At 38.5% G+C, this 18,289-nt stretch overlaps 1 protein-coding gene across 2 annotated transcripts in view; it reads left to right on the top strand.

The window, feature by feature from the left end:
* VWF (von Willebrand factor) overlaps positions 1-18,289 on the top strand; it is a 147,827-nt gene that overhangs the window by 95,744 nt on the left and 33,794 nt on the right. For both annotated transcript variants that reach the window (XM_083819388.1, XM_083819389.1), the window contains exons 34-38: positions 5,023-5,200; positions 10,215-10,435; positions 11,401-11,593; positions 12,220-12,561; positions 16,648-16,853. In XM_083819388.1, coding sequence (XP_083675514.1) covers positions 5,023-5,200; positions 10,215-10,435; positions 11,401-11,593; positions 12,220-12,561; positions 16,648-16,853 — 1,140 coding nt within the window. The remainder of the gene's footprint in view (positions 1-5,022; positions 5,201-10,214; positions 10,436-11,400; positions 11,594-12,219; positions 12,562-16,647; positions 16,854-18,289) is intronic.

Below are 18,289 nucleotides of genomic sequence, written 5' to 3' on the forward strand. Positions count from 1 at the left end.
AAATGGTGGTGTTTGAACTGATGGGACTACTTTACATCCCTAGAGGGTTCCTCCAACAACACCTGATCTTGCAGGGTGTAGAATGTGATTGAAGGTTGTGTGGAGCCAAAAAAAAAAAAAAAAAAAAAGACAGCATTTGTATTCCCAGACAAAGAAAAATGTATTTCCATCACACGGTAAAAGAATTTCTGGGAAAGCTAGACATGGCCAAAATAAAGGCATGTGTGTAGGAGAAGGCAACATTACTGTCCAGGCACTCTCCTTTTACTAAAAAAGCAAGCACCTTTTGCTAAAAATGCAAGCACCTTCTCCCTATGAAAATTTTGTCAGAAGATTATTATTGTGTGATACTTATCTACCTAAGGAAAACCCACCATCTTAAGTTATGGAATTCTTCGTGTTTGTTTGCAGAGAAGCCTTTAGTAATCCTGAGAAAATTATCAGAAATATTAGTAAACCTGTCTGATCTCTTGAAAGTGATCCTATCTGAGGAATGATGTAGATGTTTTAAATGGTTCAGATCCTTTTATCTCAGGTGAAATGCCAAAGTTATTGAGTGTATATGATGCTTCATACATTTTAAAATATCAGCATAAGTTTGTAAATAGGGGTCAGTTATGAGTTCTACCCTATGATTTATCTTGAATTTTCAGTATGTTAAAAATATCCCTTTGATTTTTCCCTTGTGAAGACATGAGTGTGAGGAAGGATGTGGCTAATAAGGAAATACTTATGAATTGTCTAGACACAGGAAATATATATATTTAAATCAGATTTGCTTTATAATGTTGACCTCAGTCAGCTAGTCAGACAACAGAATAGTTAAGGTTCAGTTGGATTAGACAGTAGGTATGACATTGTGGCTGTGATGTTTGTCATAAGGTTTGTCACCTAATTAAGGAAAAAAGAAAACAACAAAAAAACCCTAATATTAAAAAACTCATTTAATCAAGAAAAGAAAGGAAGAAGAGAGAAGAGAAAGGAGAGGAGAGGAGAGGAGAGGAGAGAAGGGAAAAGAAAAGAGAAGAGAAGAGAAGAGAAGAGAAGAGAAGAGAAGAGAAGAGAAGAGAAGAGAAGAGAAGAGAAGAGAAGAGAAGAGAAAAGAGAAAAGAAAAGAAAAAAAAGAAAAAAGAAAAAAAAGAAAAAAGAAAAAAGAAGAGAAGAGAAGAGAAAAGAAAAGAAAAAAGAAAAAAGAAAAAAGAAAAGAAGAAAAGAAAAGAAAAAAGTAAAGAAGAAAAAAAGAAGAAAAGAAAAGAGAAAAGAGAAAAGAAAAAAGAAAAGAAAAAAAAGAAAAGAAAAGAGAAAAGAAAAGAAAAGAAAAAGAAAAGAAAAGAAAAAAGAAAAGAAAAGAAAAGAAAAGAAAAGAAAAGAAAAGAAAAGAAAAGAAAAGAAAAGAAAAGAAAAGAAAAGAAAAGAAAAGAAAAGAAAAGAAAAGAAAAGAAAAGAAAAGAAAAGAAAAGAAAAGAAAAGAAAAGAAAAGAAAAGAAAAGAAAAGAAAAAAAAGAAAAGAAAAGAAAAAAAAGAAAAGAAAAGAAAAGAGACAAAAAATTCCTTTTATTTTTTCATTTGAACCACAGGTACCCAGGCCTCTGTGCTCCTAGCAGCAGACACATTTATGTGTATAAGTACTGGGAAGCCTGAACTTGAATTTCAAACATGCCAGGTTTCCTTTTTTTGGTGATAAACTTATAGCATCATTTCTGTAATGTTTAAAATGCTTTTGCAAGAAAGAAGCCAGGCTAGTCCATATAAAAAATGATTCATACTTTATAATGGTAGCCTTTTGGGGGACTTTATGTTATATATTCTGTAAGCCAGAAAAAAATGGGTTTTAGAAGACACTGCCAGCATGGTAGCCAGTACGTTCTGGAGCAGGCTGTTGATCATCACATGGTGCCTGCAGGACACAGTAGAAGTGTTTTCTTTCTGGTGTTCAGTACCACAGTCTGCATTCCTCTTCTAACTCAGGGTTAGTAATGTGCCATTGTAGGCTTGTTACCTCTTCCAGAGTAGTCTGCAAAACCACTGGGATGAAGAATTGAATTCTTCATCTTCACTGTCATGAATTCTTTCCCAATGCAGAAAACAAAGGCTCCTACACTGGATCCACAATCCTTCAGACGTTACTTAGAGTTACTGCAAGAGACTCAGCTCCCCAAGTGGGACATCCATCAGGCACGCTCAGATTGTGGGAACTAACCTTTTGCGGTTTTCAAGGAAACCAAAGTTCTCAGAATCAAAAATCTCAGCCTAAATCTAATCTAATATCAAGAGTGATATGATTCACTACATTTTTCTCTTATTACCTTCTACCCTGGAAATAACTGTTGAAAGAAATTTCATGGTTAAGGTCACTGTCAGTAGCACAAGGACAGAAGATCAAATGTGCTGGGTCAGGGCAAAAATCCATCCAACTCGCTGTATTATGTGACCAAAACTAGAAGTCAGGGAGGAATGCAGGTTAAGTATTTATGATACTTCCCAGAACTTTCCTAGCCTTGAACAATTTTTGACTCAGGAACAACCTGAACTGCAAGTGGTGCATTTTTGTGTTTAGTAGTGCTCAAAAGTTTTCTCTTTCATTAATTTGTTCAGTCACTGTTTGAATCCAGTTGTTTCAGCACTTGTTGTGTCCTGTGCTGAGAGTTCAAGTAGCTCTAAATACAGACTGTGTAAAGAACCACTGTTTTAATATCATTTGAACTTGCCACATGACAGAACATAAGAATTAATATGATAGATTGAGATTTTTTTAATATGGTTAATTCTCATTGGTAGTCTTGCTTTGATGCTTTTAAACAGGCATACAGGTGATAACAGAAGTGTAAATACTTGTCTTAGAATGTTAGGACTTCATGGTGAAGTAATCTGCATAGCTATCTTCTGCATTTCTGCTGTGCGTATGGCAGTAGAAATCCCATTCCTAAACTAGCGGTTGCCATAACTGAACTTTTCTAGTATTGTTCATCAGTTGATTTAGAGAAGACAACCAATCAACCAAAACCCAGAGTAAATTAAAAGCTACCAGCTGATGAATCCAGTCCAGGCATATGGCTCTTCCCTGTGCATCCACAGTAATAGAAAGAGTGCTCAAGTCTAGGTCTGTAGATTCAGAGCTCCCTCAGAGAGAAGTCTGAGTTTTCCTCCGGTGTGCTGGCAGGCCCATCTGTTTCTGCATAGTTGTCCTTCACTATTCAGAAATCTTTGCTTTTGCTTTCTATCCTACTTTTACTCCTACAATTTCATATCAGTTGGGATTTAGGATTTCTTTGTCTTCACAGTCCCTCAGTTTTCCTCTGCACTGTAATTCTTGGCTTAGTTTGGATCCTTCAATTGATATTTTCAGTTTAATGTGGTGTGCTTTGCTTTTCTTGTCCAGCTCTTAGATGTTTTCCAATAGATGTCCTATAGAGGAGTGAAATAAAAACAATTAAATATGTATGGAAGCCAGAGAGTCTTTTGCCAGACTTCCACAGCTGTATATGTACCCTTCCAGGTGCTCCACTTTCAGTGAGCTGTAGGCAAGACTGCTATAATTAAAAAACATTCAATTTTTTCCTATCTAAATATTTTTTTCCCTACTTAAAGCTCCTCACATTACTTTTCCACAGTTTTCTCTAGGCTCACAAGCCTGAAAAGTATTAAGTCACTTTCAGGACAAGTTCCCTTCTCAAATCCTAAAACATACAAAGCATGCACAGCAAATTAAGTCATATTTAATATGTACGTTTTTATGGCTGCAAATCTTCAGTTCTCTTTTAGACCTGATGGTATCACATAGCTCAGAGCTACCAAGCATGACTTTTACATCACTATTCTAGGTCTGCACAATAGTGAAGAATAGGCTATGAATTATGTGAATTATGCTGTTATCTACCTAGATGTTTTATCACTTTGTTCTTCTCTTTCATGGGAGTGAGAGATAAGCTAAAGAGGAGAGGATGGGACATAATCTAACCCAATAACAATAATATTTTCTTTGCCACGTATTTCTGCTTGTGAATATCAAGAAATGTTATCCAATGCACAGAAACACTGCCTCATTAGTCTTACTAGGGCTCATGAACTCACCTCTGTAGAGATAGACAGGTCTGGAAAGGGCTGTTTCCCACACTTGGGAATCCTCTCGGGAGTGCAGACCACAGGGATGAACACTCTGTTTTGAAATTCATTGAGCCTATTTATGGGCTTTAGAGGACTGTGGGATTGGGGCCAGAGAGCTCAGCTTTTTACAGATATGAATCTTGAGCTATTCCAGATTTGTGACCACATCTATTTCTTTGTCATTTAGCAGTATGCAATCCCGCTGCCTTAAAATTTTGATTATCCTAAAGGACAGTCTTCTAAAGAAGATGAGGATGTATTTTACATATTATTTTTAATTTTACAATAATACTGTGTATATCCTATAACATTAATTGGGTAAATGAACAATTTCGCTGTTGGCAGGGATGAATTGTTATAAAGTTTTGGAGCTGTGGATAAAGTAACTACAGTATTGCATGCCTTTCTAGCTTGGACTGAGTATTGTTAATTCCTGCTGTGCCATGACCATCTGTGCTCAGAGCTCTTTCTAAAATAATTTTACAGTTTATGAAAACTAAAGGCTTTGACATTTAAAGAAACGCCAAGGGGAATTTTTTATTGACTATGTTATCCATGCATGCTGTAGGATGGCTAAGCTAACAATAGATGGAGTACCAGATACTTCATTCTATTGTAACCAAATGTCTCCTATTCTAGACTATTATCTTTTGCTTGGAATTTCAGAGTCTATTTCTTGCAATGATGCTACATTTAACTTTCTCATGCTCATGAAGTTCTTAATACACTGCATTCTATTATTTAGTTATTCAAAGCTAATTTGAGTAGCACTGCTGTCAGTGTCACTTTACATGCTAGCTGGAGGTTATGGACTGGAGTATGTTAGAAGCCAAGCTTTGTGTTTTTCTCCCTTCAACCTACTTCAGACCCCTAATGATGTTCTCTTCAGTTACTATATATTCATGTCTCCTTATCCAGCCTGGTGACAAATGGACATTACCAGATCAGTGCCACACTGTGACATGCTTTCCAGGTGATTACACCGTTCTGGAGAGTCACCAAATTAACTGTGAGAGAATGCCAAAACCTGTATGTCACAGCAATCTTCCTGCTGTTAAGGTTGAAGAAACTTGTGGCTGCCGATGGATGTGTCCATGTGAGTATCTATCTTTGTATGTATGTGCCCCCTCCCCATCCCTTGAAATATTTATCAGAAAGGTAATGCTGAATTCAATAAAGAGATGCTAAGCCATTGCATAAATCAAAGATGACCGAGGTGGGAGGAACTGACAGTGTACATCATTTAGAGAGCTACATGCATGAGGGTCTCATTGGTGCCTGGAACATGTAGTAGTATTAGCAAGTTCAGGGCCATTATAAATTCGTTTTTACATAAGGATAGCTACAGTGCTTTATCTGAGAATCTTACAATCAATTTCCAAAGCTGTTGCAACCAGAAATGAGGATGCATGGGGGAAAGCAGAAATTTATCTGAGCAAACTGTAAGCAAATGATGTATTCTTGGTCCATCCCTAGGCTTTAGGGTTTGGCCTGACATCAGTCAAGCACATGTACTGAAGACACAACAACAGAAAACTCTCCTGCTGACACGAAACCTCACACTGAATGTGGCGTAACGACCACACGGACACCAGGGTTCTTTTAGGATCAGTAACTGCTACTTCTTTATTGATGACATAACTTCATCTCTCTCTTACTGAGGGCCTAACTTCATCTCTCATATTGAGGTCATAACTTCATTATCCATGTTGCCTCCCCATATTGAGGACAGACTCCCTTCTTATACTACTTGCCTCACAGCATTCCTTTTCCACTAACTATTCATTGGTCAACTACTTTGCCCGGCAACCACAAACGCCCAGCAACTTTCATGCCTTAAGGGCTGGAGAACAAGCAATCCGAGACAACAAGGCTCTCTTGAATCACCCTTTGTTCCCCCTAAACTCTTTACATTCCTGATGACCTCATCGTTAAGAGTCTGATGTTATCACCAACCATGGGGCTTGCCGACCCCCATGGCCACACTCCCACAACTGAGTATGTGAGCAGAAACGGTGAATCACTCCGCAGAAACCGTGTGATTAGTACCTTGGCTGAGATGTCAGGAACAGAAATTAGGTGCACCCACTTGAATTTACAGAGTGGAGGGATTCAATCCTGAGGCTGGTGCTCCAGTTTTTAAAAAGAGAGATTCTTTAGGATAATCCCACATTGGGATTTTTCATTGTCTCATTCAGAGACAACATTTTTGTTTGGATATGAAAACTCCAAAAAGGTAGAAAGACTTCACTTGAAACATCATAAATATTTTACAGTTTAAAAGATAGTCTTAGTGATACCTACTCAGAAGGCGCATCTCTAATAATCTTCTTGATTCTGAATACATTGATAGCACCATGAAGGCATTACTCTTGGCATTCAAAACATGTCTTCATAAAGAATTTCGGAAGGTTTGAAATGAAAATTACAATTCCTATCATTAGTCAATTGTCACGAAGAGTCCTATAGTTCACTTGAGATTGCTGCTCTTTAACACGAGCAAACATTTATTTATCTCTTTATAGATTTAATGAACCATGATACCCCAAGTTCAACATAATTTCCCAAGATGAAAGCTTATGAGGGAAAAGTGGTAAATTTTCAAATGTTATAAGAGGAGGAAAAAAAATGCAAACAACTCCATCCAGTTGATCAAAAACCCATGGGTAAAGTACACTTGTTTCAATGACTACTTAGCGAAAGCAGATTGAGGCCATGTCAATTATACCAACATCAACAGTAGAGCTGAAACTCACATCAATGTCTAAGGTTCACAGATGGGCATGGCAAAATAGGTCTTTAGTGGGAGGTCAGTGTGCTTTAGTGAGTTAACATCTCTGTTGTTATAGGTGGAGTCAGGTTAGGTAATCTGTGCTGCAGAAGCATAGTAGTGCATGCTTAATTGACTGAGATTTAGGGAGGTAGTACTCAGTTATTTAGAGATCTAATGCCCTTTCAAGCAATTGCTTAACAGTGTAACAACAGAAGTAATTTCTTCTATTTTAATTCTGTAAAAATCCCAGTTAATGTAATTTCATAGAATGGTTTGAGTTGGAAGGGACCTTAAAGACCATCTAGTTCCATCACCCCTGCCGTGCACAGGGACACCTCCCACTAGGCCAGGTTGCCCAAAACCCCATCCAGCCTAGCCTCAAACACTTCCAGGGATGGGGTATCTACAACTTTTCTGGACAAGCTGTTCCAGTGCCTCAGCACTGTCATAGGAAAGAATTATTCCCAATGTCTAATCTAAATCTACCTTCTTTTAGTTTTGAACAATTATCCTTTGTCCTATTGTTACATTCCCAGATAAAGAGTCTTTCCCCATCTTTCTTGTAGGCCCCTTTTAAAGTACTGGAAAGCTACTATAAAGTCTCCCTGGAGCTTTCTCTTCTCCAGGCTAAATAACCCCAACAATCTTGGGCTGTCTTCACAGAAGAGGTGCTCCAGGCCCTTGATAATTTTTGTGGCCCTCCTCTGGACACACTGTAATAGGTCTTTCTTATGCTGGGGCCCCAGAGCTGAACATGATACTCCAGATGGGGTCTCATGGAAGCAGAGTAGAGGGGGAGAATCACCTCCCTTGACCTGCTGCCCACACTTCTTTTGATGCAGCCTGGGATATGATTGGCTTTCTGGGCTGCAGTAGTACATTACCAACTCACGTTGAGTTTTTCATCAACCAACACCCCCAAGTCCTTCTCAGGACTGCTCAATTTACCACCCAGCCTGTATTTGTGCTTGGGATTTCCCTAACCCAGGTGCAGAACCTTGCACTTGGCCTTGTTGAACTTCATGATGTTCGCACAGGCCCGCCTCTCAAGCCTGTCAAGGACCCTCTGGATGGCATCCCTTCCCTACTGTGTGTCAGCCACATGACACAGCTTGGCATCATCAGCAAACTTGCTGAGGGTGTACTTAGTCCCACTGTCCATGTCACCAACAAAGATGTTAAATAACACCAGTCCTAATACTGATCCCTGAGAAACACCACTTGCCACTGGTCTTCACCTGGACATTGAGCCATTGACCAGAACTCTGTGTGGTCAGTTGAGTGTGACCATCCAGTCAATTCCTTATCCACCGAGTGGCCCATCCGTCAAATCCATCTATAATTTAGAGACAAGGATGTTGTGTGGGACAACGTCAGATGTTTTGCACAAGTCCAGGTAGATGATGTCAGTTGCTCTTCCCTTATCCGCCAATGCTTTAACCCCATCATAAAAGGCCACCAGATTTGTCGGGCATAATCTGCCCTTAGTGAAGGCATGTTGGCTGTCATCAATCACCTCTTTGTTTTCTGTGTGCCTTAGCACAGTTTCCAGGAGGATCTGCTCCATGGTCTTGCTGGAGCAAGACTGACTGGCCTGTAGTTCCCCAAGTCTTCCTTTTTCCCCTTTTTAAAAGTGGGGATTATGCTTCTCCTTTTCTAGTCACTGTGAACTTCACTGGAATGCCATGATTTCCCAAATGTGATGGATACTGGCTTGGCAACTTCATCCAACAGTTCCCTTAGGACCTTCAGATGCATCTCATCAGGTTCTATGGGCTTGTGCACATTCAGGTTCCTTGTAAAGTGTCTGGAAACATTGCTTGTCCAAAACTGAAATCAAAGCCCTACTGAAAATTATAACTAAAATGATCTTCATTTATAAACAAAAGTGATTTAAAGACTCTGTACCTGAAGAAACAATAGCATAAGAAGTTGATATGCCCCCCCCCTTCTTTTAATCACCATTCTTTTTCTCTCGTTTTTTTTTCTTCACTTTTCCCTTCTTATCTCATTGAATTATTTTCATAAATTTAGGAAGAAAATGTATTGTTTCTTGCAAAAATGTCGACCTACTGTATGTGTATCTGAGCCCTGAAATATTGACAAATGCTTTTGCAAACAGGAAGTACTTTTAGAAGTGTTTTTATTATGTCATGTAACTGAGTTCAGAGGATCAGGATCAGGAGTTACGCCATAAAGCTGCTTGCTTGCTGAACTAGTTATAAATATTATAGCAATATGATTTGTTGTGTGATTCATGACTCTTGGGTATTTATGGACAACATTTAAATGGAATGCATTCATACATTTTGTGTTACAGAATACCTATGAGAAATTTAAAAGGATTCCCATTATCCTTAGAATTTTTTTAGATGTCCATGAATAAAAATGGTTGAAAAACTTTGTTTTATTGCTAACTTGTTTACTTGTTTCACTGTTGTTTACACAAGAAACTTTACAAGCTGGTTCAGCTGGGAAATGCAGTTTGAAGGTCAAGGAACGGGAAACAAATTATTCTTAGCTCTCAATGGAAGCCAACTTGCTGAGTTATTAGCAAAGAGAATTTTCTTCCTGCATTTTTAGCTGTCACTTCTTTTATTGCCCTTATTGTCTTTAAGCAAAAGATTTGAAAACGTATGAATCCAAATCATCCTTTTGTTCAGGTTCTGTTTAGGTACTTGTGGTATTTGTCTTCCAGTTTATGAAGAAAGAAAAGGAAGTGTTTATAACATAATGACCAGAATATTGAACTGTCAGTTGGCTATTAATTGAGCCTGCATACATTTTTTTTCTCTTCTCTTTTTCTGTTTCCCATCTGAAAAAAATAAAAAATACCCCTTTGAATTCACTTTTGGCATTTTTGATAAGAATGAAATAGTACTGTGTTTGAAACAAAGTAATACTGTACAGAATAAAAAGCAATGTCACAATAAAAGTGCTGTGAGATTTAAAGATAAGTATGTTACAGCCTTTCTACAAACAGAGAAGGTATACAGTTTCCTTGGTTTTATTTTTCATATTAAATTTATTAATAGATCATGTTCAATGTGAGGGAGCTTCACAGTAAGCGATTTTCCAAAAGTTTATCCAAGTATTTTGTAGTTCTAATTGCTCCAGACAAAGATACTTTAAAAAATGTGATTTTTTAAAGTAATTAAGTGATTTTGTGATTGTGTTAATGAAAGTTTCTTATCAATGATTTGCTACAGCATTCGCAATTCAATAACTTCTTCACTTTCTCGATTAATTAACTGCATGTGCCCATAATGATTGTGAAGAAATAGTCTAATTTGAAGGAAAGCAAATGCTTACAAAGCTTTTTTTCATTGATTTGCAGGTGTCTGTATGGGAAGTTCAACTCGGCATATTGTCACATTTGATGGGCTGAATTTTAAACTGACTGGCAATTGCTCCTACAGCTTGTTTCAAGATATGCAACATGATGTTGAAGTTCTTCTCCATGAAGGACCATGCAGAGCAACACTGAAGATGAACTGTATGGACTCCATCGAAGTGAAACATCATGGCATATCTGTTCAGCTCTTCAGTGACATGACAGTAAGCTAAACACAAGAAAGTGATCTGTGCATTGTCTGCTTATGCTGTAGAATTTTAGGTTAGGAGGACAGATTTGTTTCTTTTATCCAGTTTCTGCTCCCCTTGCAGCCTATTCTTAGTAATCTAAGAAAATACCTCATTTAAATCTCATGATGTGTTCTACATTCAAATAATAACCCAGCCATGTTTCTCTTCTGGTTCTCCCAATTTTGCTGGGGTGACAATGTCAAGGAGGTGGAATTTGGAAATGTCTCCCAGAAACTTCTGCCAGAAAGGCAGGGATTATAGACAGGACATACTGCACTCTGATTCTCGTTTGTTGGCAGAGATTCTTTACACAATGTTATTATTTAGCGTGTGGGAGAGCAGTTTCTATTCTTCACACACCTATGCAAGACTGTGGCTACCTGAAGAGTTAGGGAATCAGTTCCTTAACTTTTGTGCTAGTGGATTCCAGCCTCAGAAGAAACACCATCTTAGAGATGTTTTTGCATATTTTATAGACAGAGAAGTATTCAAATTCTGTATTTGCAGTCTCTTTGTTCCTAAGGCATACGGGAGTCAGCTAACCTACAACAGTGATCTCTTCTAACTCATGCAGTAAAATAGGATGGACAAAGCCACTGGTGATCAGTCAAGGGGGATAACCTTGACTTTCACTGATGTTTAATGACGCTCAGGGTCTGGAGGTAGCGTTTTAGCTTCATGGAATTAGGCTACTGGTCTGTATATACGCGATGTGGAATGAATGTCCTCATATGGAAAAATGCTGAAGAAGTTGTTTGAATAATACACAGAATGTAAGTCAAGTAATTCTGTGCATGTTTAGAACCAATAAAAAGTTTCAGTTTGCAAAAATAATTCTTATACCCAGGTTCAGTCAAAATGTGTTTAAACTGTAAGGATGGATTGATTTTTAACTGCTTGTCACAACTGATGTGATGATCTTGCCTTTGTGAAAACAGGTGGCTGTTGATGGTAGAAACGTTCATATTCCCTATTCTAGCAATTTGTTTGAAGTCACTGTCTATGGAGCAATAATGCATGAAATCAAGTTCTCCCATCTTGGCCATAATCTCACATTTACTCCAAGAAACAATGAATTTATTCTTAAACTTAATCCAAAGAAGTTTTCTTCAGGAACACAAGGGCTTTGTGGTAAGTTTGAAAGCTAGTGATTTTAACAGCTTCCTACTTGGGCTTGAACTATTATTTATATTGGAATTTGTGTGATCCTGAACCTTGTAAGCTCTCTGAGCAGATCCTGTGTTGCTGGCACACTGATAATCTGTGTTGCTTTTCTACTACGCCCATCAGTGTAACAGCTCACTGATTCCCAAAAATACCTTAAAAAGAACAAGGCTAGGCATCTGTCATGTTTTACTTATTTCACATTATCTGTTCAAGGAGATTTTTTCTGTTAAATGAGGCTTTAACCTTAGGTTCTTGCATATATTTGTGCATTTATGTGAGAGGCATATCCTATGCTTGGAGTGAAGGTGAAGGGTTTGTGGAAGATACCTCTACTAAGGAGAGTTAATTCTATGGCATCTTTTACAATAGATTAGACATCTGTGGCATAATATGTGTCTCCTGTAATAAGGAAACAAAACTCAGGGTCTTTATGCCTATTTTGATAACTGCTATAAAAAATATCGACTCATCTTCCCCTTGGAGTTCACTGAGCTGCTCCAACCAGCTCTGTCTTGTGCATGTTTTCTCTAGGTTTATTCTACTGCTGACTGTATTCAGACTGTTTCTTTTCATTTTACTCACCCTCCTAGGGGTGTGTGACCAGAACCATGCCAATGACTTCACATTACGTAATGGCTCTGTCACTTCTGACAGTGGCATATTTATTCAGGACTGGACATTGAAAGAGCCAGGGAAGATCTGTGAAGTCCGGAGAGAAGATGGATGCTCTGAGCATGCTGCAAGACATTGTCACCTCCTGCTCTCCGATCGGTTTGCAGAGTGCCACAGGATAATCCCCCCCAACATGTTCTATGAGTCCTGTGAAGAGAGCAGCTGCTATGAGGATGAAGCCTGCGAGATGATAACTTCTTACGCTCACATATGCAGGGAAAATGGGATCTGCATAGATTGGAGAACGCCTGAGTTCTGTCGTAAGGAATTTACCATACAGATACAGATATAGTACAACAGATGCATAAATTGTTTGACTCAGTGATGATGATGATAATGGCCATCTTGTCAGTGCAATATTACCTTTTGAATACCATGTAATGGGGCAGAAGTTGCAGGTCAAGTTTCATGTATTCTTCTCCTGGCTGTGTTTTCTTTCTATGTTGGATGTGAGGAGTTTGTAAGTGCTGTGAGAAAGGAGTATAGCAGGATATGAGAGCCTTGCAAATGTCCAGAGCCTAATAGAAGTGCTAGTGCTAAAATTGGCCAGTTGTTTTGTATACTCACTTCCCTAAATTTTTATAGGCCTAAGAATTCCTGAGCTTAGGTAACAGTAGTAGTTAGCAAGTTTTGCTCAGAAAGCAAAAATACTCGGAAGATAAACGGCAGCAGAGTGCTTTTCAGCAGCTTTTCAGCAGCTTTTCAGTAGCTCATTTATGTGCAGTGTGGACATGTCCTCTAGGTACTTGCCAATACTACCTTCCAGATGAATTGCATTTGGATAGGTAGTTAATCCTTGCAGGGTGTATGAGACAAAGACCTAGTTGGTACAACTCAGGAAAGCTGTGGTTCTTTAAGCAGGATGTTGGTTGCACTTAGCAGCAGGGTTTCCTTGAAAAATATTTTGATAGGAAACAACATCTTTTATAAGTTTTTTTTTTGAGGGTTTTGTGTTTAGTTTTTTGTTGTATTGTTTTGCAGGCCCAGGTTAGAAAGCAAATGCATAACAGACTGCTGCCCCCTCAGCAGAGGTGCAGTGACATCTGGCAGAGAAGCAAGGGTCAGGAGGAGGAAGCAATGAGTAACAAGAACCCTTTTAACGACCTCTGCTAAAGAAAGGCTTGTGTAGTCAACCTACCCTGAGATTGTCTGCTGCTGCTCATCCTCCATATAAGCAGGGCACACTGGCAATGACCATAACAACTGAAGAATTTAAACCATGATCTGTAATCAACAGTATGAGGGTGGCTTTATGACTGCCTTCAGCTGATCTCAGACCAGAAGGCCAGTTCTTTTCTCCCTCTTCCATCTCCAGCTGTGCATTCCCACTCCTTTTGCTGTGCTGGCAGTAGTCTTCACATGCTTCCTGGTGAGCTCTGAAAACTACCCATAACGGGAAAAAAGTGCCAGCAAGAAAGAGCAGCTGGGGTGAGTTATCTCTAAGAAAGAGAGGGGACTGCCCCTTCTAATGGCAGTCCTCATCTAAGTTGGTTTAATGTGACCTTGAAATCCCAAGATTTAATGTGACCTTGGGAGTGATCCCAAGAGCACTGCACAAACCCTCCTAAATATCTTGTTTTGGTTAAAGAAGACCAGTTAAGGGAAATTTAAGAAAGCTGTGCCTGAGCAGCACAAGGAGGTTGACTGGCAGGTGATGAGCTATTGGGCCTAGTGCATTATTCATCCCAGCTCCCTCAGGTTTAGTTGTCCTTTTTGGTGTGTATGGCAGTACAGGGAGGGAAAAGGCAAGCCAGCAGTATGTGACATCGGGAGTTAGGTAGCTGTTAAAATATACTACAGGTAAGAAAGTAGCAGCATTGTCACCTGGAAGGAAGTGTACCCCATCTATCACAGGCATGAAAAACAACTACTCCTCCAACTCTCCATTGAATACTTAAACAAGGATGCCCTGTCTCATCTATCTGAACCACAAAGTCAAAGTGAATACCAATGCAAACTATATCTTTCACTGTGAACTCGATAAGTGATTTGTTTTGATGAACTTGAACTTTCTGTAGATTTTCACAGGGGTTATATTCTCCCTAGGAATACCTACTAGGAATGGCTACTGTAAATCAAAGGCAGAACAGTCAGCTGAAGAGATGTCAGTACCTAAATCTACCAGAAGAGTCTTTGAAATGTGCTGTGCTTTCACTTGTTTACAGGAAACTGATTTTTTTTTTCCCCCAGCTTTTCTTTTACTGTTCTTTTCCCAGTCTGGAAGAAAAAAATCATGTTTTAGTGGATCCAACAAACAGATAATGAAATATCAACATGATTATAGTAGCACCATACAGGCTATTTTCTGATGCAGATTTCATTTGAAACTAATTTGACAGAAGAATGAATCTTCTAGTCGTTTGGTTTTCAGCCTTATTTTTCCCTTTTGTTAATACCTGCAGTCATTTCCCTTTTATTCAGAGGCAATAAACACTGAAATAACCAGCCAGGAGGGTGGCTTGTTGAAATACTTTTTTCTGAGGCAGACTGTGGAGAGTCCTTAATGCTTTCTCACCTTATGTATCTCTGAGAGAATTTTATATACAAAATGCGCAGTCACCTGTGAATCATATGGGACCTGGCCTCTGGAGCATAAAGGCAGTAATGTGTCTGAGGTGGCTTTCTACAATCACCTGATTGTTATCGTACCAGTAAGATGAAAGAATGTTTAAGAATGATTTTGTGAACGTTGATATTGTTTATCCCATGTCCTGACACTGATTATGTGCATTTCAGTCCCATGTGCCCAAGGCCAGAGGCCAGTTTTAGACGAGGGCATTCACATGAACTCTTCTATACTTTGCAAAACATAACTACTTCATTTCTTCTTTCCTTGGAAAACCATTGCCATTTTACACAGGCCCACAGGCTTTTTAATATAATATCTGGAGTCAGGGTTGTATTTCCTCATTGTATATTTTACGCACCTGGCTCCTTCAAGAGGCTACATTGCATGAAGTATGTTAGAGGTTGTAGCATTGGTATGGATTCTACTTAGGAGCTGTCCAGGTTCTAATGAGCATCAGTATTAAACTCTGAAATAAATTAATCTAATTTCGTGCAGAGAAGGTTTACAAGCTTTTCTCTAGGGCTACAATAAGCACCAGTCCTTACTGACTTATTTGCAGATTTTTTTTTTGGTGAATGAGTTTTTCTGGAAAGCTGAATATAGTCTAGGGGGCTACTAGTACAGATTTTTAAGCAGGCAATTTTTCCTATTTTTCATGAGTAGACCTTTTGTATTTTCAGAATCCAGACAAAGCATTTCATAAGGGGATTGGACTCCGTCAAGTTCTTGTGGCTTTTCAAGATTCTCTGTGCATGCTGGACTATGATATGTGTCCACACGTACAACCACTACGATAGACTCAAACAAACCAGAAATAGTTGCATTTAGAATTTCTTGAAACAGAAAAGGGTTAATTTTAAAAGCATTTCTTTTCTGTTTCCTTTGGCTAAGAGGTGTGTGTGTAGACAGGTCATCTGATGAATGTTTGCTTGTTTGGGAACTCATCTCTTCATTCAGTAATTTTCTCTCAGTGTTTTTTGTTAGGGGACTGAAAAAAAGGCTTTATAAACCTCACAGCAATAACAAACTGGGAAATAAGAAACACTTTTCCTAGTTGAAGCTGCAGAGAAAAATAAAGTAGACTTAAGGGAGTACACGGTACTGAAACAGTGTCCATAGGTTTCTCAAATAGCTATAGCCTTAGTTTTATGATTGCTTTTAGAGACAATACCCGCAGTGTTGTGAATTCATGAGCAAAAAATTTTATGAGTTGGCTTAGGGGAAGTGCAACTTTTCTTGACTTAGGGCAATTCAATTAATATGGTGCAGGTATCCAACAGATTCAGTGTTGGAGTAACAAAATATTCTGTTTATTAGCTTTCTTTAGTTGCCTGGGAACACTGCTACCCCTCAAGTTGTCAAAATCTCTTTATTCAATACTGTAGTCTGTCCAGGATGTGTCCTAACTTTGTACTGTTATCAGTGCTTCTCTAATGCATGCAAAGATGGTTCCAAATTCTGTCTATTATCCAGTGATGTTCAGCTCATTTAAAACATTATTAGAGTAAGTTGTTCTATGTTGATTCATGGGACCTGAAAGTGTAGCTTGACGATTATTTCCATGGACTGTCATTTAATGACTTCAATCAGTTTCTACTGCATATTTTGCTATTCTTAAAGATATTTTTTCAAAGATGTTAATGGCTGCAGAGGACAAAATATGTTCATCAGATGATGGCTTTCAAAAAACTCAGCAGAATTCTGGAGAATGTATGGGTGGAAACATCACTCTCCATTTCAAATCTGCATCTAAAGAGTTTTTTTCTGTCTTCCCCAGCAATGAAATGTCCCACATATTTGATATATGATCACTGTCACAAAGCCTGCATAAAGCACTGTGAGAATAGTACCAAACTCAGTGTCTGCAAGGATTATCCCACAGAGGGCTGCTTCTGTCCAGATGGACAGGTGATTTTTAATGACAGCTGTGTTGGTGAAGAGGTCTGCACACAATGCATCAGTGAAGATGGCACGCACCATCAGGTAACTATATACTTAGCAGGTACCTTTGTAAGTGGTTGGGGTTTGTACTTTTGCAAGTAAGTCTGTCCTGTAAGTCTAACTACTTTTCCCTTTGGATGCTTTATTTTCTAGCTCAGTTCCTCATAACCAGCCGGCTGTTGGCCCCATGTAGCTCCCCTAGTGTGAACCTAGTGTGAAATTGGCTGGGATGGATATAAAATTCACAGCTGGGTCTATACACACCCGGAAATGCATGACAAATTTGTGTGGAGGGAGGGCTAGAGGGAAAAAAGGAGGGATGGCGTAAGTCAACATTTACCAAGATAAACATTTCCATTCAGCAGGCTTTTACCAGTTGACAATTTAATCATTAATCTTGAACACTTGCTTAAAATGTATAGTATTACCTTTGAAAAGCAAGCTGAAATATTTTCTGTGGTTGGTGTGGAGCCGTGAGACCAAGATGACCTTATGTCAAGCCATACTAGCCTACCTCCTTTTTTTTTTTTTTTTTTAAGCAAGAAATACATGCAGATGAGGATCATTCTTTTGATGGAATTCATCATTTTATTTTTCTTGAAAATCCACTTTCCTCAGCTAAGTCAGACCTCTCTGTGGCAGAATGGGATGGGTAATAGCTGTGAGTGGTGGGTGCCAGACTTCAGTGAAACAGACTGTTGATTTCCCCTTCAATATCACACAAGTGGGTGCACAAGCACCTCCTTATATCCTGTTGTGGGTGTGGTGTTGTTCCTCTTCACCCACAGCTTCTTAACTCTGAGAGTTTTCATCTAAGTCAGCCAGACCTCTTAAATCTTCAGTTTTGTTATGGGACTTTAAGAAGGCTTTAGTTTAAGTATTTTATGGGCTTTAGATTCTTAGGAGTTTTTTGGATGGTCTTATCATACTTGCAAAATCTGCTGTTAAAGCCAGTCATTTTTGTAACACGGATTTTCTGTAAATAACAGAAGTCTGTGTGTGTGGTCTATTTTTTCAGTAAAAAAGTTGAATTTTAACATATAAATAAATGTACTCTGAATAACTTTATAACACAGACGTAGACTCGCATTTAGTTCAGCAATATATGTGTGCAGTTAATCTGAAAGGAAAAAAAGGCAGTTTTTGGATGAAACACCTTTTTTAAATACAGTTTGCATTGATTAGCGTAAGATCAAGATTTATTTATTTATTTATTTATTTATCTATTTATCTATTTATTTATTTATTTATTTATTTATTTATTTATTTATTTATTTATTTATTTATTTATTTATTGTCATAGCGTACTCGCGAGTAATGCACTTGACTTGGTGAAGCAAGTGGTAAGAGCACTCCTGTTCCAGTGCAGGAACCACACGAGTCACCTTACTTTCACTGCGCCCGCCACCTGCTGGTGCTGCCACAGCACAGCTCAGGCGAGGTGGATTCAGCACATTTGGCTTGTATTTTGTATTAGC

This window comes from Anser anser (assembly GCF_964211835.1).
Source record: "Anser anser genome assembly, chromosome: 1".
Taxonomy (NCBI): Eukaryota; Metazoa; Chordata; class Aves; order Anseriformes; family Anatidae; genus Anser; species Anser anser.